This window comes from Pleuronectes platessa, chromosome 1 (assembly GCF_947347685.1).
Source record: "Pleuronectes platessa chromosome 1, fPlePla1.1, whole genome shotgun sequence".
NCBI lineage: Eukaryota > Metazoa > Chordata > Actinopteri > Pleuronectiformes > Pleuronectidae > Pleuronectes > Pleuronectes platessa.
Genome location: NC_070626.1, coordinates 17,401,751 through 17,424,090, shown reverse-complemented (window position 1 = coordinate 17,424,090; position 22,340 = coordinate 17,401,751). Strand labels below are relative to the sequence as shown.

The 22,340-nt window shown below is 42.8% G+C and overlaps 2 protein-coding genes across 2 annotated transcripts; one reads left to right on the top strand and one right to left on the bottom strand.

Moving 5' to 3' along the window:
- Window positions 1-10,016: 10,016 nt before the first annotated feature.
- LOC128445496 (protein phosphatase 1 regulatory subunit 3E) lies at window positions 10,017-14,660 on the bottom strand. The gene has a single exon (XM_053428257.1). The coding sequence runs from the start codon at window positions 14,228-14,230 to the stop codon at window positions 13,307-13,309; it is 924 nt and encodes a 307-aa protein (XP_053284232.1). The 5' UTR covers window positions 14,231-14,660; the 3' UTR covers window positions 10,017-13,306.
- A 1,238-nt stretch (window positions 14,661-15,898) lies between these two features.
- LOC128445434 (uncharacterized) lies at window positions 15,899-18,676 on the top strand. The gene is made up of 3 exons (XM_053428132.1): window positions 15,899-16,342; window positions 16,448-16,699; window positions 17,214-18,676. The coding sequence occupies exons 2-3, from the start codon at window positions 16,487-16,489 to the stop codon at window positions 18,054-18,056; spliced, it is 1,056 nt and encodes a 351-aa protein (XP_053284107.1). The 5' UTR covers window positions 15,899-16,342; window positions 16,448-16,486; the 3' UTR covers window positions 18,057-18,676.
- Window positions 18,677-22,340: the final 3,664 nt, after the last annotated feature.

Below are 22,340 nucleotides of genomic sequence, written 5' to 3'. Positions count from 1 at the left end.
AATGATGGTCTCTGCTGTGGCAGCCTGCGTCATCAAACTTATAGAACAGTGTCCACCCTCAACTCCTGAGGAGGGAGGAGGGCACATGCTTTCAAACAGAAATGAAAAACTACAATCAATAATATATAGTGTAGGAGCCACTTTTAACTTTATTAATAAATAAACTTAAAAGTGTCTTCTTCATTATTGTAATAACATTTTTGCACAAAAGAGGGCAGCAGAGAGTGGGTTTCATACCTTAGGAGTAGATAGAAGACCCCAGAGTGTCAGTGCACACATGCATGCAGTGCACCCCCGTCGGTTCATCACACAGAAGCACTTTCTCCTACACGTGTGCACGTGCTGCCAAAACAAAAACTTGTCCAGCACATGATAAGAGAGAGAATGTCTTTGGTGGAGCAGTGGGATTCCTACCTCAGCTATGAAGGACACAGAGAGTACTGTATATATGGTCAAATTAAGTCAATCTAATATGCAAAGATCAGAATCTCACATGACAAGTCAGCCTTTTTCTGTGAGACACCTACTATCTGTAGACTCGCTGTCTGTATAACTACCTTTTCTGCTGTGAGTACTTCAAGGAAATATGAAAGGGAATAATCACCACCATCATCATACTTTTATTTTTAACAGTTGCACATTTCAATATACAACAAGATGAGGCTGTAACAGGAAATATTGTACAATAGTGAGACAAAACTTTATTCCAAAAAACATGATAAAATAAAACTGTAGATTGATCAAATAAATTGATTGAATCTACATTAAATATCTGAGACTCAAATGTGTGTGTGGATGGGGGTGTATCAGCGGATGAGCTCAGGGTCACTGTCTGAGGTGGGTTATGGCGCCTCAGGTCACACATTCACTCCATGTGACTCGCCCCCTGTCTGTAGGAGCAAGTCAGGGAGACACAAGAGAGGGATCTGGGCCGGGAGCCAGACACATGCAGTGTGAGCGAGTGCAGCAACATCACTATTTCATGAGACCTGTTGGGAGCGCTCTGCAGCCCAAGGCAACAGCGCCTGTGGAGATGTACCCACCAGGGTGAAAATGATAGGCTTCAGGTTACCATAGGACAGACGCACAGGGATAGGACGACCTAAATATACACACACGACCACACATCCATGTCTGATGCATCTCGCATCTCCAGGACCCATCTGTGCAGGGCCGCTATCGAGCTAACATGCTAATATATATTTGTCTGACAGCAGTCATGTTTTTGCTGAATCACTCACGCACCCGGCCCTGCTCCCAAACATCAGACAGGGTTTTTTATTTGGAAGTGAGGGGAGGGGGAGTCAATGACACCACTTCCTGTGACAAAGTGCCCGTGGCACCTCTGTAAGGTTGACAAGGCTGAGGAGGGAGCAATGGGGTTTCTTACTCACTCCAACGGGGAGGGGGGGCGCAGCGAGAAACAGGCGAACATCTCTGGGTGCTGTTACAGACCATTAGAGAGACACAGGCTGATGTGTCTGGCTGTGTCCTTTCCAAGCATTCGCTCAGTGCTGTCTCCCTCTCTGTGGTACATCCTAAACTTACAAAGACACAAGCACACAGTGAAATGCTTCTATGGCAGGTCAGTCACACGTCATGATCGTCAAACCAGTCACAGCTCAACCATATTGGACACTTTAATATTCTAAAAAGCTCAGGAAAAGCTCAGTCAAGGTTATTTTACTCGCTTTCCTCGATTTATTAATTCCAGACGACATCTCAGCCACACGTCTTGGCTCCTGTCTGCTCATTGACTTTCTTTATTCCTTCTATTAATTTAACATCGGCGTCTCCTGCCCGATTAACTTTGTCTGCTCCTTTGACTTTTATCTGACATCCTACCACCGCCTTTCCAACCGCCACATCTCAATGTGTGGTCTTCTGCCTTTTTATGGTTTAGCGCCTTGGCTCTAAGGGAAATATTAATGCTATTTGATTGAAGTGCATTTTGGACAATCGTGCGCGTTGCAAAAAAACCTAAAATGCACAAAAATCACTGTTCATAAAGAAGTGTTATTCTGAATTTGGTGTGGCTGGATTTCCTGGCCTATACAGAGCCTTCACCTCAACTTCGTCAAACACCTGTGGGACAAATTGGACCAACGAGCGAACATCAGTCAACATCTCTGATGCTCTGGTGACTGACCACATGGGATTTCATTTTCTGGTACTTCTGACCACTTAGCTTTTATTATTTTTCATGGATCCTTGACATCTGTTAAGCATAACTGATTGTTCTACAAGTAGATCAATTACCCCATAGGACACATGGGGCTGTATATGAACTTCAGCCACAATAGCACCTTGTGTGGTCACCATGACACAGTTTCTTCCAGTTTCACCACACAGACCAGTAGCTGTGTGACACTGATGAGAAAATCCTTCCAATATCTTCAATAAATGAGCTGCTGGCATGACAGACGGGCCGATTTTAGATGATCTCCTCTCTCCAATGGCCATTCAGAGCTTTTATGTAAGTGCCTGTGAAGCTATGTCTCTCCACCAGTTTGTCAGCATGATGATTTCTGTTTATCCATCTTCGCTCAGACAGAAATAATGGAGAGCGGATGAGACAGAATGGAAACATTCTGGATCAGTAGATTATTTATGAGTTAGCATCTGTCCCAGAATTCATCCCTGATGTAAGAAATTTACTGTGTCTGCAGTGGTTTGTAATGCTTATCACTGTGTTACTGAAATAACAGTGAAGAAAGTGAAAAAGGTGAGGAAGGAGGGGAGGAAGAGGAGAGTGAAGAAAAGAACAGATAAAGAAACATCAGCAAGTGTCCAGGATGAGAAACAGATAAGAAACTGTATTGTTTATAAAAAAATGGAAATGGAAAATGGAAGAAAAACAAAGGGATGGAAAATGTAAATGGCTGTGCCTTTTGTTTTATTCAGAGCAGTAGGGTGCAATAATTCCTGCTCTGCTCATATGAAAACAGAACTTTGGTATTTGTTGTATATGAGGTCCTGTAGACCTGCAGGTCTAAAGAAGACGATGAGCAGCATACTAAACAGTCACTGATGGTGGAACGGGCTGCTCAGCTTTTAAGATTCACTCTCTGGAATGGATCCACACACAATGGACGAGACTACAACTTCTCAGGGGACATTGGAATCAGAAATAATCCATTTACTGAATCAGTTACTGAATAGCCTGCCTATCGTATAGCATGATTGCTCATGTGAAAATCTGCACCAGGACTGTGCAATCATTTTAAATACACAGTTAATTGTTATAGCTAATGTGAAAATGTTGAACCGCTTGACATCTAACAGCAGGTGAAGTAAAACAATGTAAGACCATTTACGTTATTTTTATCCAAGGATCCAGCTGAAGTTGCTTTACCAACTGTTCGCAGCAACCATTGCAACATAAAGATCCATCATCTACACTTGGCCATTGAGGAGGCTGGAGTCAATCCCAGCTGATATGTTTGAAAGGCGGGGTAGCACCCTGGACTGGTCACAAGCGTATCGCAGGGCCAACATATAAATAACCATTCACATCACGTGCAATCAATTTACCATCACTAACCTCAAACTTCATGTCTTTGGACATAGGAAGAACCAGGAATAGGGGATTCAAACTGGGAACCTAATTCCTGTCACGCGACAGTGTACCCTAAGATAAATGACATTTTTCGTATCAAAAAAGTTTCAGCTTCCACACACTCATTCAGTGAGAACAAACTCGGCTTAAATCCCTGATCTGTATCTGCCATTCATAGGGAAATTATTACCTTTATCGCTTCAGATCTTTAAACTGACTTCTTCTCTTACCTGACATCAGCTCACATTTTGAACAATGTGGGAATGGAAGATGTTACACTGCGACCAACTTATTATTTCCATTAAGTAGCTTTGCCTGTGCCTAGTTGAACTGCAGTGCTCTGTCTACAATATGTTGGCATGAAAGGCCCAAATAATATAATTTCAAATAAAAGTCAGTCAAGTCTCGACAGCATTACCACACAGTAAAACTACACATGGGTGTAATTTTATTTTCCCTAGAGGCTCAATGTGTTATAAATCACGAATGAGCTTATCTGCTAAAACCGTGAGGCGTGTTTATAGCACATGGTCATTATATTGTTTGGAAAGTATTTCCTATAATATCACTCTAACCTAGTTCCTGTATCCTGTCCAAACATGGTGTGTGAGGAAACAAGTTATCCTTCCTTCTCATGCAATCCTTTTGAGAAACTTCCACTGAGGGCTGTGTGTGTGTGTGTGTGTGTGTGTGTGTGTGTGTGTGTGTGTGCTCTAATTGGATTGCTTGTCTAAGTTTGCATTGTAAAGTAGTGATGCAGATGAGCTTGTTTAGACAGGTATGATTGCCAGTGAGATGTTAACATTTTATTACCTACCCTTCTGGACAGTGGGAGAACAGTCTACTTGTATATATTGTTGTTTGTTCTATGCAACAACCAAACCTAGTCAATTTCCTGTATGTGAAAATGTACTCGGCATATAAACGAATTCTGATTCTGAAGTGGAGACTCACTGTCCATTCTTCAACATCCCACTGTTGTAAAACTATAAAAACTGTCACTTCATCACCTGTGACATTTAAAGTTACATGTGATTTTTTGGACATTTCACTATAAATTCAAAGGACACATTTAGGTTCATACAGTTTGATTTTAGGACATTTCACATGTCAAATGTTAAGTTATGGGCTTTAAATAAAATTTCAACAGTATAAGGACAAAAAATACACAACACTTTTAAGTTCAAAGGAACAAATGAAAGACCAAAGCAAATCTACGGTATGTTATAGAAATTAGTGAGACAAATACAAAGGTTTTCCAGTAATGAATAAGAAAGAAAGAAAGAAAGATTAGAGAAGGAAACCGGTAACAAAAGCTTGTTTGACAATCATTACATCTGACTCCTGCCTCACCTGATTTGAACCCCTCAGCGAGTGAGTATATGTGAAGTGTAAACTGTAAGTGTAACATTTTGTCATGGAGCACACACATTTTCTCAGTTCGGTAGGTGTTTTGGGGAAAGCAACGTGATGGATGATACCCCTTAGACGTGTAAAGAAAAATATTAGAAAAGAAACAGCTGAGGTCAAAGCAATAGGGACACAGTCGTTGTAAACTCTGCGAGCAGACACTCCAAAACAACATAACGGATTTTCCATATATTGTAAAAGAGCATTTATCCAATTAATAATTCAGGTCCGGTGCTCACTGAGACAAGGTTATGGTCGTATCCCTGCTCTCCAGCCTCGTCTGCTGCTGCCGAGTCTGGATTAATCTCAGTGCACAATTTCCCTGAATGCCTCACATAAATGATTTAAACTGAGATCATGAAAACTATATGTGGGGATTGACCCGGCCAGGTTATGAGAGCTGAAGGGCCAGCTTTGTATGAGGGCGGAGAGGCAGCACAGGTGGCATGAAAATGGCCGTGGATCTGCGGCGGCTGCTGTTTAATAACGCCAGACGCCCTGAGGGAGAGAGCCATCAGAACGTCATCACCGCACAAACACAGCAGTTACGTAAGCAGCTGTTGTTACACAGCATGACAATGATGGCTGATTACCATCACGTGGTGATTACACAGACAAGCGTACAACACACTTTGCTGATGCTAGAAGTGAGCTTTGTTGTGAGGGGATTGGCTGATGTTGAAATAAAATAAGACCAAGACAAGACAAATGTTTCACTCTTCAGCTCAATTAAACAGCACGTCTTAATTTTCTGCTTCATCACTCACTGACATTGGATATTTTAAATCTGCCTTTGTGTGTTTCCTGCGGATTGATGTGATTTTCCACTCGAGGCGAGCTGCTGAGTAGCTCGTATCGAGGAATTAAATAGGAATTTTACAGCAGGCTTTCATTGTCTGTACCATATGGATTCACAGTGAAGGGCTGCAGGAAGCTTTAAAGGGATAGTTCTCCCAAAAATGAAAATTCACTCATTATCTACTCGCCACTATGCTGATGGAGGGGGGAGGTGAGTCCACAGAGGGAAAATGCCTCCATACTGGTTCTGTAGTGTCATCCAAGTGCCCAAGAGCCCCGCAATTCAAATTCGACTCGAAAAAACGTAATTTACAGTGTTTTGTGGACCCAAACACTTCACCCAGCCCTCCATCGTCATAGTGGTGAGTAGATAATGACTCCATTTTCATTTTTGAGTGAACTATCCCTTTAAGCCAGCGTTCAGAGTCAGGTCGCCTCCTGCACAGCTCTAGGTAAGAAAAGTTAAACGCAGTTCAGTCATCACTGCCCAGTGTTGTGCAAGTTCACTACTCTCATGAACAAGTTCAAAGTTCAATTCATACAAGTAAACATGAATAGTTCACGTTCATAGTTCACCATTTAAATTCTGAACTAGTTCATATTTCAGTTCATTTCATAGTTTTAAGGTGGACAGTGAGAATGAAAGACTTAACTTGTTAAAGAAAACCTTACCCATCACTACCCCTTGCCTTTACTGTCGGAATGTTTATCAGACAGTGTGTAAAAATCCCTCAGATAATAATAAGGTGCATCGGATCTCAGATGTAGTTGCTGAGTCTGCCTCTCTGCTTTCTCTTGCCATCTGTATGAGACCGAGAGCTGTTGTGTTGCAGGTATGGCCTGCCCCTTTAAGGAAAGTTTGTAGTGTGACGTAGTGCACCAGGGTATTGTGGGAAAATACGCTAAAAGTGTGTTTATAAGGAGAAGTGACGGAGCACCTAGAGGTGATGCAAGTGTTGCTCCTGCTGTATATCCGAGAAATAAAGTGGCCGCATTCCAAGTAAAGAAACATCTGCTCCTCCTTCTTCACGGAGCGGTCCGGACGGCTGGTTACCGGCCAGACAGCGAGCCAAGATAACCAGTGACAGGGGCGGCTCCTGGTACAGGAGACATAGGAGACTGATTTATCATGACGTGACACATGCAATGTAAAACAATACATTAACGTCACACCATCAACCTCTAACCCCGGGACGCACCGGAGGTAGAAGCGCTGTGAAAAGCGCTCCGCCTCCTTTCCTCGCCCATGGTAAATACTTTGGCTGTTCGCACCGGCAGCGTAGTGCCGGGAAGAACCAGGAAGCGCCGCAGCCACACACACAAGCACATAATCTCCTGTGGGGGGGTGGCGGCTACAGGCTTGCGTAGGTCAGTCACCTGTGAAGACCAGCATCATTTACCCCTGAACCAGCGCGGAGAAATGATGACGAAATGTAATATAACAATTTTTAATATAAAATTAAATATTTAAAAAATGTATTATATTAAATATATATTTTTTAATTAAATTAAATATATATTTTTTTAATTAAATTGAATGGGGAAAAAAAAAAAAAAAAAAAACTGCGCGCGCACATCCTGCGCAGAAGGCCAATGCGCAGGAATTGCGCACGCAGCTTTTTTTTTTTTTTTTTTTTTTTTTTTTATTACATTTTTTCCTGTTTTTATATTTAATTAATTGTAATTAACATAGTGTGAGATATTTTGCAATTAATAGAAGAAGTCCTGCCAATTTTAAGTGTAACATATTGCCAGCTTGAAAATGGGAATGAAAGGGATTGAAACCCGGGTTGCTGTTGTTAGAGACCGAACACTTTACCGACTAGGCCACTTCAGCTGATGGTTTTTACCCGGAACTAAGCACATTAAGACGATGGACAAATTATCGTGTGTGTGTCGGTGTCATTTATGCTGCTTGTGATAAACACTTCAGAGAAAATATTTTCTACTTTACTACATATATCTGACAGCCTTACTTAAAAGTTACTTTTATATTTTTGGCTTTTAGATATAGTCTCTGATCCATGAAGCTTCCTTCTACCAAGTTGTGTGGTACGAGCCGAGACACTGGCCAGAGAAGAAAACACTTGGAATACGTTGCTTGTTTGGTCTGCATATGTGTGCCATGAGTGATGGGTAACGTAGTGCGAAGTCTAGTTAGTTGGTTTCGGTTAGGCTAAATCGCGGACATTTTACGGGCACTGAGCAACGACATGATGAAAGCATTCGATTTAGACAGCGTCTCTCCTGAGGAGAAAGTATTGAAATGTCCCGAGGGTCAGTGAACAGGTAGGGGTGGGGCACGTGACAGTTCTAGGCCAATGGCTGTAGGGTTTTGTGGGATGCCAGGCTCTCATTGGCTGATGAGTTGGCGTATCAAGGGTGAATGAGGAAGGGGAGTGAAGAATACAGTGCTGGATGAGAGGAGTGTCAGAGTTACGAACAAGAAGCGTGTCGTGTTCGCTGGACTTTAATAAGGTTACACATAAAGAGAGAAGTTTCCTGTCGTCTATACGCGAGGACGCTACAATATGAACCTGTTCACCGTTCATATTCATTATTTGTCATTGAGTTGCGTTCAGTTCATCGTTCTCATAAAAGTGAAGGTGTTCAATGAGCGCGTTCTTTTGTGTTCGTTCATGCACAACACTGTCACTGCCTCAGGGTTTACAGCTAGATTAAGCAGAATCATATTCCAGGTCAGACACTGAGGTCCCCCCCATAGACAACACACACAACATGTAAAATATATACCTCTCATAAACACACACAGGTTTAACTTAGACACACTTAAATTATTCTATTCTAAAATGAACCTCCAGTAAGTGTTCTATTGCCGTTATCGTCCATTTAGTGGCTGATAATATTATCTGTGAATGGTCTCCAGACAGTGTGGCCTTATTTAGATGAAATGCTGCTTGGCTACTGTAAATGAATCACTAATCCTGTTCAGAAAGAAAGTGCTATAATTGTTAGAAGTAAAAACACTGAGACCAAATGTCATCCGAGGTGTCAGACTATGAACCAGAGCTACGCCACCAATAAATTAAGAATCTTAGAGAACAGTTTGTACAAACACTGATTACACAACATGTTGGGGTCGTCCAATACCCAGAAGGTCAATGGTTCAATCTAGCATTCCAGTGTCCTTGGGGAAGATACTGAACCTCAAATAGCCCCTTATGTGAGTGATGAATGGTATGAATGTGTGTGTGTGTTTGTATGTGTATGCATATAGAAGCAGTGTATTACGGTGGCCCTGAGAGCTCGACGAACAGCAACTTAAGAAAACACATGCAAGTTGTGTTGTGTTGTGAAATTGATGAAGATGTTTTCTTACTTTGCTTGTGTTTTGTCAAGTTGCATGTGTTTTCTTAAGTTGCTGTCCGTTGAGCTCTCAGGGCCACCGTAGTGTATGCATTTGTGCAACTTGTACTTTAAAGTACCTCATACTGTAAAGTGGTCAAAAAGACTGGAAAAGCACTATGTCACTAATATAGAGGTGCTATATAAATGGTCTGTATTTATATAGCACCTCTCTATTCTTGATGACCACTCAAAGCTCTTTACAGTTTTTCCATTCATCCATCTACACACAGTCATATACAGTGTCTATGTGCAGCACTTAAACATCACTCACACAATGCCAGCAGTGCCATTGCCAGAGGACACTTTGGCATGCAGACTGTAGGAGCCTGGGATTGAACCATCAACCTGGACAACCGACTCTATCTCCTGATCCACAGCTCCCCTTTGTCTTTGTTTCAAAGAGGCCGGTTACACATCCCATTTTATCATTACCTTTTACATGATCTTCTTTGGTGTGTCACACCTTTTCCTGCTTCAAGCTGCAGCACCTCCCCTCCATAAACACAGGGGGGCGTGGTATGAGACTGTAATAGATTCAAGGACATGTCTGCAGCCATGTTCACAATGGCGTTGGCAGCTGCCCACTGCAGTGTGTCGCCTAATGAGCAGCAGCTCTTTGCAAGTTAGACGCTCAGCTGCTCTAGTACACAGACACCTTGGGAACAGACGCAGGCACGGCTCTGCAGACACAAACGCACTCGTTTTGGGGTTTGAATTATAAACTGTGCAGGTTTGCTAGAGGCTGAAACATTTGGGGAAAGTGCCTGTGATGAACATGCAACAGATCATATTTAATATTCACAACTTCGGCCGACAGAAACTGAATAAAGACTCAAGTTTGGTTTGGGTGATTGTGAATTCAAAAGGGGCTGACAGAGTGTTTGGTTATCATCACAAATGCCTTTATTTACCATTGTTTTAACAAAAATATAGGTTACATTAAAAAGGAGACTAAAGAAGAAGAATACAGTTATGGTGAAACATTCACTTCAAAATATGAATCTCATAGTACAGTTTAAAACAGAAAGTGCTGCATAGAATTGACAGAAAACAATAAACACTGACTCGAAAGCAAACCCAGAAAGAAACCTCAGTGTCATACAGTGATTATGAAACAGACAGAGGTGATTTCAACAGTGAGAGAAAAGAGCAGTAAAATATGACAACGGATGGAGAACATCTTGGTTAGTAGCTATTCACAGGAGAAGCTTTCAGTACACACACCCTCTTTTCCTTTTCCCTACTCAAAGTGCATTACACCTGATCTGACTGAGTCTGCTCAGCATCAGCTACAATCATTAGTCGCTCGTGGCAAGCGTTTCAAACGCCACATTGCATTTCCCCTTTTTGTCCAGATGCGTTCCTCAGTTCACATGCTCTGCATTCACCTCATTTCTTCAGAATCACTTAGCACCTTCCTCCTCTTTCATACGTCTCTATGGTCAACTCATAATTTAGTAAGGCAGTGTACACTTGTGGTCGTGCACATGTGGTTTCCAATAGCTCATTGCATTCAGATACACTGCTCACGTTTCGATTGCACATTTCAGGGAAGATTCCGCAACAACTTCTAATTTATATAAAACATTTTGAGAGAAAATATCCCTGTGCACGGTGATTCCCATCCTAGATTTGATTAATAAGTGTGCTTTTAGGATTTCAATTTAATTTAGGCTCATACTCTATCCTCCAGCTTCACAGCATTGTCAGGTAAACTTTTCATCGCTCACGTCTCTCGAGTCCACTTTCAAAAATGCTTCAGAATACACGCGACAATGAACAGTTAAAAAGGGAGACATTCAATATGACACATTAACACATTTACATACATGTCTATAGATCAGTGAGCTCTGATACAAACGGTGACGTATACGCAGTTTGAGGTGAGAATCTGAACCAGAAGCCCTTCGTTTCCTCGCAGGTCAGGATGCAACAATAACAACAGCGGGGGGGGGGCAGCAGGATAAACCTGAGCAGCTGATATCTGACAGTTTTCCCACTTTTAACCAGAGTAACATTTTGTGGAAAACGTAGAGAAAATAATGGGTAGACAGTTGAAGAGAATACTGATGATCATATGTTAAAATCTAAGAATCTAAGCCTCCATCGGTAGCAGATGATTGGTATTGTTGCTTCCTGCTCACATCACTAGTCTCAGCTTGATTAATTAATGCTTTCTGGTTTCACACTGCATGGATGCTTAAACATAGTTAATAAAAACCAAAGCAGACAATATGTAAATACCCACTGATTTAACAACGTAACACACAGTAAGCTCTGCTACAGCCAGATCCTTTTTATTTATTTTTTAATCCAGCTCTGCGCATGGTGAAGCTAAGCTGCAAATATCATCTGACAGCCGTCCATTTCTCATCTCAGCAAAACTGGTCTAACAGCATCAGGGAGCGCGCAGCACCACAACTACTCAAATCATGTCAGAGTTTCAGATAAACTTTTCTGATGGATTCTCAGTGGAACTTCTCCAAAGCTAAGTGGTTACAGGAATAGTCTTTTATCCACATCCCCATTAATAGGAGAGCCTCCCTCTGAGGCCGTGTTGAAGTAAACAAAGGCCAAAGTGATGTTCAGATTACAGTCAGAGGATAGGAATTAAAGCCTCCTGCTCTGCTCACTGGACTGGAGACTCAACTCTCTGCACACGAAAGAATACTGATATAATACGACGAAAGAAAAAAAAAAAAGTTGAATAACCGCCACCATCTAAACTCCTACGACAAGCTCATCATTATGAACCCATCCCAGCATGATTTGGATCAGGTTTGGAAGACAACTGTGGAACATCCATCAAGGCATGTGGCATGGAAATGAATTGATCCGACAATAGTTGGCAATTTAATGATGGAAATATGAGCCACTGACCGAATCAAGCCATTTTGTGCTAATGTGTGAGCAGCACGGTTCCTGCATCTGGTGACTAGCATGCACCTTTAGAGAAGGGGAAGCTGGTTTCAATCATGTAACAGCTACTGTGTCAACAAACAACACTGCTCTGATAAAACGTGTAACACGGTGTAACTGAGAACATAAGAATTAATATTTGTCACATTTAAAATGTACAGTAATGCCGTTCTGTTTGAATGTATTTGTTAGAAAATGATTACTGAGAAAATAACAATCTGTTTCCTAATGCTCAACCTGAAGAGGAAAAGAAGTCCACAATAATCTGAGGTAATTTTGACCTTGGAAGGCTAGTAGAGTAACAACCACACTGAAGGGGTTCATTCAGATAACAGCTCAGGACAGGAATGTTGAAGCCCCTTTGAATGAACACAGCCTGTAGGAATTGATGGAATATGCATGATGCAGTTAACATTTTTGGGAATTGTTTATGGAGGAAACTTTTTTGGGGAGTTTGTTGTCATTGAACTTTTTGAAAATATGGAAAATTTCGTATAAATGCAGGGGGAAATATAGAACTGCCGTTTAACAGGTGCATTTACAGTAAATGGACAAAAGGCAGCTCTGTGGGCTGGTGAACCCGGATTTGAAGCCAACAGGTTATATGGGCACTCACTATTTCCCTCGTCTTATAGGCCTTATTTTAAGCATTTAATGGCGATCAATGCATTTCCTCTATTCAAGACATCACTTGATAACATTGAATGCAAAACTTCCCACAGCATGGCTTAAAATAAAGGCATTTTTCAAGGCATGAAAGTGGGAAATTATACATTTAATTGGAATAATACGCACACAACTGTCAAAACTCTCCTCTTTCTATTTTGCAAACATGCAAAACAAAAACGCTAATTCTGGTACCACCGTGCCATCAGATAAATATACAGCATCTCCTCAAACAGTGATGCGCCAAGTCGGCATTGCCCGACACGTTTTCCGTGGCACGTGTGCCAACATTACATAACACTAGCATGCCCTCCCGAAGGGCACCATGCTGTACAGATCCCTGACATCAAGGCAAATGTTCTAACATCCAAACACTGGCCACCTACCAACAGTTTACCCATCTTAACCCTCGGCTTGTCACCACAGCACTGCAAAAATTTCAAATGTTGTGGTCAATTCTTGTCCGTGTGTATGAAAGTAGCGGACAGTGGCAGGGGGAGGTCATTTTGAACAGGCTACAGTCATAATAAAGGTGGCCGGAGAGGTTTAACGCGCACATTTACGCGCGCACTGTGCCACCGCAGCTCAGATAAAGTGAATCCATCCATTCTCCCACTCCCGCGGCGGGGACATCTTGAACCGGTGACGCCGCACTTTGTAATTGTTGCCATTATTATTGTCCCAGAACACATGACCGCCGACACAGTATCTAATCGCGAACTGCAGCGTGCCTCCGTTGTCGAGGTAGGTGGGCGTGACGATTTTGAAACGAAATTTATCGGTGTCCCCTGCGCTTGGCTCGGGAACATAGGACGCCAGGCTGTCCATGTACGTGATCCAGTTGTTGAGAGAATAGCGCAAAGAGACGCTCTTTTCGAAAGCCAGATTTAACACGCGCACAAAGCCGGAGAGGCTGAACTCATCCGCCTCGACGGTCTCCAGCAGGACTCTCACCTCCCTCACTTTCTGCTCGAAGCCGGGCAGCGTGCCCGGGTTGGTGAACTGCAGCTCCATGAACACCGACTGCGCAGGAGCGCGAGGGAACTTTGTGTCCAAATGGCTCAGCTGCAGGGGTGCTTTGTGTAATTTGGCCAGAATGCGCTCCGGCACCTCTGGTTCATCTGCATCATCGAAATGCTTCACTGAAATCAGCTCCAGACCCAGAGAGTCGGCGAAGCGGACTTTCTTCTGACTGGTGGGACTCCGGCTGCGGGAGATCTCCAACTTCGCTCTCTCGGTGGGCGTGGGAAGCGACTTGCATCTCCGCCGCAGGTTGGGACTTTGCTGGGGCTTCAGGAAGATCTCTCTGCCCCGGGGTCTCTCGTCCACCACCGGGCTCTCGATGGGCTCGCAGGTGCCGTTCATCATGTCATAATCCTCCCCATCGTCCAGCCGCGGGTTCGCCGCCGCCAGGCTCCCGAACAGCCCGGCTATGCAGCTGTAGTTCCTCGGGAGGCAGTTCTTCGGGGGCAGCATGACCGGGGCAGGACGAGCGCAGTCCGCTTCCATAAAACGCAGCAGTCCCCGCACTGCAGAGCCGAAGTGGTCGTGATGGGTTGGAGGGGAGAGACCGGCGGTTGGAGAGATGGAGCCGTCAGGTGTCAGTGTCCCCCTCGCGGATAGGTGCTCCGGCTGCGTCACCCGCTGACACTCCGCGGCTCTGGACCAATAAACCGAGGAAATGCTCTGCGTCAGCAAAGTGCCAGTTCCCCCTGCTGATCGGCCACTTTACATTTCGAGAGAGTAGAACATATATCTCGCTCTCAGACGAGGCAATACGAGACTAAGACGAGAACCCCTCTCTTCCTCTCTGCGCAGCAGACTCGCTCAGCCTCCTCCCCCCGCTGAGCTGCACATGTGTGCTGATCAGTTTGACGTCTGCCGGAGCTCTACGTGCAGAACAGAACGTTCCTCCGGGCTAACTTCCCCATTGCGTCACGCTGTCACGTCACAATGACCCAACAGCTCCCCGGAAAAGAACCAACGACTTTTACAATAGAATATATTTAAATTTTACTTTTTAATATGGCGGAATCCGGCTAACTGCATAACACAGATGTGAGAAACTGACAGTAGTTCAGCGCGTGCAGTCATGCTGCGTTCGCGTGGTGTGGGAAGAACCGAAGAAATGCATGTGAACACCACTTACAGTCTCAACTACTAGGACCCCCCCCCCCCCCAAAAAAAAATATGGTTCAGGAGTCGCCAAGTTGCTGAAGACATCACGTACGAACCTGTTAGTATAATTAACAATCAGCTCTAAAGGGTAGCTTTTAATGTGAACTTTTGTCACATGATTGGCAGCTGAGACTGATCAATGGTTGAGTGGGTGTATCGATGGGACCTTCCTCCATCTATCACTTCTGCAAGAGTCTGGCTCCAAATGTGCAGGACGCTCTCTGACACATTTTGTTTACAGCGTCCATGTTACCAACTTAAAAGTACATGAACCATAGACTTTAGAAAAGGGGTTTTAATTAAAAAGGAAAAAAGTGTCCCCCAGTTTCTTCCACTATCCAGAGATGAATCTAAAATACCTTGGATACGTACGCATTCATCTTGCACATTTGGAGCAAGAGTTTGTGCTGTAGGGACCAGGGGACGGAGCCACATAGTTTATGTTCTGTCCGTACACATGCGAACAAATAAACCAGACAAATGAAAGCTTGAACAAACAGCAGGGTGATAAGATCTACCTAAAATGACAGAACACATGTAACCTTCAATATCAGAAGTGATAAAGTCACATTAGTTATAGTTGAACAACAGGTGGACTTTGAATGATGGACGACATGTCTCCACTTCCTCCCGATATCCAGAGATGAATCTAAAATACGCTGCATATGATTGCTGCCATCTTGTGCATTTGGAGCCAGAGTCTGTGCAGAAGTGAGTGAAGGATGAAGGAAGGTCCAATCGATACATGCACTCAACCAAACTAAAACGGGCACATGGACGCATATAAACCAGGGGATCCCCTACTGGGTTCACCAATCGACTTCTACTGTATTGAACATTTTGCCCCGGAGGCCGAGCAGAGAGCGCCTCACTGGGTCACATTGAGAAAATCCAGAGTTCATTGAATGTCTTAAAGCAGCTTTAGTGTGATAAGGTTTATCTGAAAAGTACAGAGACCATCTTTGAGAAAACTGTATAAGAGCAGTGAAACATACATTGACTTTTTATTTGTCCCCTCCATTAACAGAGTTGGGATTAATGACCTGCACTGCAGCCAGCCACCAGATGGCGATCGTGACGCTTTAGGTTGACTTTTGGGGAGCAGTCATGTTGAACACCTTGTAAACAGTCATAAAAGGAGCACACCAACTTCACAACTCGGGAAATGGGACCTTCCGAGGAGCACGTGAACGCAACATCAGCCCCTCCCCCCTTTTGTTTACGTCACGCTTTTCCTCTACGGGTCGTCATGGAGACAGCGTTGTGAAGGCATCCAGCGCCTCCGCTTGTGTCGAGCTTTATATAAACAGTCTATGGTGTCGAGCGGAGAGAACCCTCCAGCAAGAGCTGCAGGACTTCCTCCATGACTGCTGCTTCCTGAAGACAGAACAGCGATACACACACAAGTGAAACGCATCATGGGATACAGCCTGCCTCCTCCTGGTGAGTGATGTCTGTGACAAACTGCTGTAACCTCACATTTCAAACTTATCTACATTCTAAAGCACCAAACAATGCGCACTCCACACGCTATATTTGTTTGTCTAGATCTCACCGTGAAGTAAACTGACAAAAACCAGGAGAGTGATGGCGACATGTGAAGAAGCAGATGTCACAGTGTGTGGATCAGATGAGGAGCCTTCACCACAGGAGGATGATGAGGATGAGGAGCTTCACCGCACACCAGAGAGGGGAAGAAGTAAAACACCTGCTGACATCCTGTTGGACCTCAGCGAGGAGGCCGACCTGAAAGAACTGGAGCCATATCACTATCATCTGTACTCTGGTGTGGAAGAAGCTGTAAGTGAATATTTGTTTTTCAGGGTCATAGCTCAATAACCTGTACTGCTTATACTGAGCGCTGAGCAATGTCTTTTATATTGTAATGGTGCTTTGGCAACACGTGTGAATGTCATGACAACAAAGGTTTTTCAAATGTAAACATCTAAATTGAGCTGATATATTCCTACTGCAAAACCTTCGCCTGCTTTTACTGGATGTACTTCATGTTACCTTTAAGTAGTGGTCCTTATACCAACTGTACCTCAATTGTAATATTATATCTATGTCATATCTATATAGTTATATATGTTATATTTTGTTATTCAACTAGTCATCTATTTACAAAATATTTTAGACTAATTTCTGGTGAATTATATTCCCAGTTTTTGATATTACTCATCTGTATGTATTTTTTCTGAAATCAATTCTATACAATCTCACTAAATGATAAAACACTTCTGGTATGTTTTCAGTTTAGACACATCCAAGTTGTTGTTCTCATACTTAACAATATATATTGATTTTAAAACAGGTCTGTGGTTGGGACAGAGTTGCTCCAATGAGCTGCATTCTTCTGACTCAGAAGAAAGACAGGAAACCAGAGCCTAAGGAGGCTGAAAAACCAACCATCTCAGAAGATCTGACACCTGTTACTTCAGAAAGCTCAGCCAGCATCTCAGAACAGCGCTGTGAGTCGTGTCCTGGACTTTGTAACCAACCAGGAGAATCTTGCCTTATCAATGCTGTGGCAGGTCTGCAGCTAGATAACACAGAATGGCCTTTCGTCAACGCCATGCAGAAAACTACATCACATCACTTCCCACAAACGACAGAGGAAGGAAGGACTCTTGTAGAGACTTGGCGGCCTCATCATCTGTCCTCAAAATGCACCGTGTCAGGTAAAATACCTGTTAAGCCTCAGAAACACAGCCACAGGCCCAACAGCACTGTGGTTCCCATCAAGACCTACACATTCTTACCACCAATCAAGCCACCGGGTCCAGATCCCAAAATGGACAGCCAGACCTGCAGTGGAAGGAAGGCTTCAGGGGGAGTGAACTTGCAGGAAAGAGGTATCATGTTGGATAAGAGAAGTGGGAGGAGAGGAAGAAGAGAGGAGCCCGTTGCAAACGCTGGGCTTCCCAATCACCCTGCAGCCCTGACCTCCACACACCAGACATGTCACCATAACAAACCCTTGTTTTATGCAGGAAGTGTTTCTATTCCCAAAGGGTTTCAGGTGCCTGTGTCCTCCAATCCTGACACAGTGCAATACGGGCGCTACATGATGGGTAAGAGCCTCACACGAGTCCTCCAGGGCAGCACTGCAGCAGGTGCCCAAACCCATCTCCAGACCAGCTGCCTGTTTTCTTAAGGAGCAATCTTGTGTGTCGTCAAGCTGGGTGAGGCCTGTGCAATAAAACCTGTTATTTCATGTGATGATGATGGTACCACAACTTTTAATATCTCAGGCTCTACAAAGTCCTCACTCCATCATATAATGTTGCCATCACTGTAGATGGAAGAAATTGCAGTAATTGCAGAGATAATTTGTTTTTCATCCTCCGGAGCTTACTCACCATAACAATAGAAGTCCATTGTTGAGCTCTTTATGTCATCTGGGACTTTATTTTCCTCTGACCAGTTCCCACAAGTGCTTCTTCAGCTGTTCAAGTTGCCTAGCAACAATTTCCTCTCACAATCTGCTGTTCAAACTCCATTGAATTCAGTTTTGGTATTACACATGTAGCCTCTGTCGATATATGATGGGCAAACTGTGTCCAAACTCCTGCACCTGTTCAGTTTCCCAGTCAGTGTACAGTGTAAAAGGGTTATCAGAGCAGTAATATACCATCATCCCTAAATCAACCGAGTTCACATTGATCTCCAAAAATCCTTTACTACTTACATTGTGAAAAGCTGTTTACTTTATTATACTACCTCTTTTGTATTGAGCTGCCTTGTGAAATAAAAGAAACCTACAGATAAAGTGAATTTAAGTCTGGTTCTATTGGGTTTTTGGATCTAGTGAATTTAAATAAACTAGAATGGCACAACAGTTCCCTTAAAGTCAAAGCTGCACCAAATTTTACACTCAGATATCATTCCCCTAAATGTACCTATGTTTTTCATCAAACTCCATTTCCCGGAAACTGAAAATATTGAAGAACTCCACGTCTTTAATGTAAAAGTAGTGAAAAATAAGCAGCACCAATATTTATTAGGTTATTTGCTGACCTATACCAAATCCTTCCACAATGTTTCATGATCATCTTTCCAGTAGTTTGTGTCATCTTGCTTACAATAAACAAACCAACAAGTAAATAGGGGAAAATAGAACCCCTTTGACAGAGGCAATAAAGAAGTTTGAGAAAGGGTTGGTAAACCCAAATCTCCTTCAGTCCCTCAGTTTGTAGGTTTCACACAGGAGAACAAATTGCAAACTGAAGAGAAGTTCAACCTGTGCATGTTATTCCCCTGAGCAGAGCTGCAGTCGGGTCGATTTGGATACAAGAACTCTCAGAAGAATGTGTTCAAATCCAACACACTTTCTGTGTTTTTACTATTTCAACACGTGTTAAATATAAAAAATATGTGTCAAAAAAATTATGAATAAAATTGTCAACTGAGTAACATGTGTGAAGTTATTGACCAATCACTTTATAGACTGTTGCTGATCATCATAATCTAAAGTTGCTCCAAAGCCAAGGGATCTTCCTTTTGATTGTGACAACGGGGGAAAAGGAGAGGAAATTAAACAGCAAAAGGTAAGAGACCTAAAGTTAAAGTTTCCACAGTGATGGCGTTTCACTTCTAGTGTCTTATATTAAAAGGTTTCTGGCTGAGACTGAGATTTTACTTTAATTCTAGGTGACTGCATCCTCTTCTGGGAACAGTGGCTAGCAGCAAGTGAATGCTAACTACTGCTAGCTTGAAACAGAGAAGGTGGATGCTGGTGGATTCTTCATGTCGACGTTACTAAAAGAGTGATCGGGAGTTATATTGTCATGGTGTAAAACATCTCTTGTGTAACATACGTTCATTTTAATAGGCTGGGCAAATATTGAGTAGTCAGGCAAACTGGGAAAAATGGCAGGAAAAATCAGCTAGCTAAGAAATCTAGCTAGAGTAACCTGACCACGAGTCAGCAGTGCCACTTTGTTCATTGTTCTGCTGTGGATAATTAATGTACAGTCTCAACAGATGAGGGAAGTGAGAAAGCTCACTAGTTAGTTACTTCCACTATTATCAATGTATTTGATTCAGTACATTATCATGGCTGAGAACACCAAAGTTGCCATCCTGCTCCAGTTCGAATGTTTAACATGTAAATTGTTTGTGAAATTAAATTTTCAACTAATTATTCAAATCTAACTAGAGAATTGCATATGACTTCTTACTGTATTCGCCATATTTTGTGTTTGTAAAGGGTTTGTGTGCGCTTGTCATTTTTGTCCAACGGACATCTATTTCAGTTTGCATTGGGTTATCAATATTGCTGTCCATGTCATCGTCAGTTAACTGAATTCATATAAATACTGAAGACTAAAACTTGGTTATAAAGTAGTAGGTCAGAAGCTGTTTGTTGTGTACAGATTGGCTTGTCATTTGTCTAGTATATGCGCAGATGCTATTAGACCATAGTAGTTTAAAACTCATAACAAATATTTGGAAGTTGAAGGAGTGCAAGTCTCTTTCAAAGGTTGTACACCAAATAATGTTAGGGTATTTAACTAAGAGGGACAGGTGCCTATGAACAGTTTGCCATCAAAGGCACTGCCTGTAGTGTGTCCTCAAAGGCTGCGTCTACACATCACTGGCAGTTTCTTTTGCCACCGAAAAGGCCTATAAGAGCTGCAGCTGCCACGATTAGAGTTCGCCCCCCCTCACTGCACAAACCAGGCGATTGATGGCGACATGTGAAGAACCGGTTCTCACAGTGTGTGGATCAAATAAGCCCCCCTCACCACAGGAGGAGGAGGAGCAGCATTACCACAAACCAATGAGGAGAAGAAGTATAAGTCCTGCTGACATCCTGTTGGATCTCAGTGAGGAGGCCGACCTGAAAGAACTGGAGCCATATCACTATCATCTGTACTCTGGTGTGGAAGAAGCTGTAAGTTAACATTTGTTTTTCAGGGTTAGCGATCAATAACCTGTACTGCTTATACTGAGGGCTGAGCAACAAAACAGTATCAATAATTATTGATACAAAACAGTATCAATAATTATTAAGTCTTTAAACTCTTAAAGTATAAAAATATAATTTTTTTATCATGATATAAATTTGGGTCATATCGTCCAGTCTTACTTATATCCTATATCTTCTAACTATTTTCAATTATTTTCTCTTAGTGGAAAAATTACACAATATATTTTATTTTCACATGACAATACATTTACAATATATCTGATGGTAATGTCTGGTGAAATATATTCCCATATTTTGATATACCTCATCTTTTTTCTGATATCAATTCTATACAATCTTACAAAATGATAAAACACTTCTGGTATATTTTCAGTTTAGACACATCCAAGCTGTTGTTCTCATTCTTAACAATATATATTGATTTTAAAACAGGTCTGTGGTTGGGACAGAGTTGCTCCATTGAGCTGCATTCTTCTGACTCAGAAGAAAGACAGGAAACCAGAGCCAAAGGAGGCTGACAAACCAAACATCTCAGAAGATCTGACACCTGTTACTTCAGAAAGCTCTGCCAGCATCCCACAGCAGCACTGTGAGTCATGTCCAGGTCTTTTTAACCAACTGGGGGTATCTTGGTATAGCGATGCTGTTGAAGCTCTGCAGCTAGATAACACAGAATGGCCAGAAACGACAGAGGAAGGAAGGACTCTTGTAGAGACTTGGCGGCCTCATCATCTGTCCACAAAATGCATTGTGTCAGAGAAAAGGCCTGTTAAGCCTCAGAAACACAGCCACAGGGCCAACAATACCGTGGTTCCCATCAAGACCTACACATTCTTACCACCAATCAAGCCACAGCATCTGAATCCGAAGGTTGAGGGCCAGACCTGCAGTGGCAGGAAGGCTTCAGGGGGAGTGAACTTGCAGGAAAGAGGTTTCATGTTGGATAAGAGAAGTGGGAGGAGAGGAAAAAGAGAGGAGCCTGTTGCAAACGCTGGGCTTCCCTTTCACGCAGCATCCCTGACCTCCACACACCAGACATGTCACAATAACAAACCCTTGTCTTATAAAGGAGGTGTTTCTATTCCCAAAAGGTTTCAGTTGCCCATGTCCTCCAATCCTGACACAGTGCAATACGGGCGCTACTTGTTGGGTAAGAGCCTCACACGGATCCTCCAGGTCAGCACTGCAGCAGGTGCCCAAACCAATCTCCAGACCAGCTGCCTATTTTCTTAAGGAACAAGCTTGTTTTTGGTTTTCAGTCTGGTTGAGTTGGATACATGAACTCTTTTGCACTTTTTGGAAACTCATTGTGACAACATGTGACAGAATTACAAATTTTTAGTCCCACGAGCAAGGTCCTATTGCTGTTTGATTATTCAGGTAAATGAATCTCATTTTTGTCTGCTTGAAAATCCTCGAAAACTCACCAATCTTCACAGGCGTGTGAGGCCTGGTAAAAATGTACGTTTTCTGTAGCAATTGGAAATGTCATAACTCCACTGTGCA

Coding starts and splice junctions, on each gene's coding strand:
- LOC128445496 (XM_053428257.1), bottom strand. CDS start 14,230: ATGGAAGCGGACTGCGCTCGTCCTGCCCCGGTCATGCTGCCCCCGAAG.
- LOC128445434 (XM_053428132.1), top strand. CDS start 16,487: ATGGCGACATGTGAAGAAGCAGATGTCACAGTGTGTGGATCAGATGAG. Junction 16,700..17,213: donor ACTCTGGTGTGGAAGAAGCT/GTAAGTGAATAT, acceptor ATTTTAAAACAG/GTCTGTGGTTGGGACAGAGT.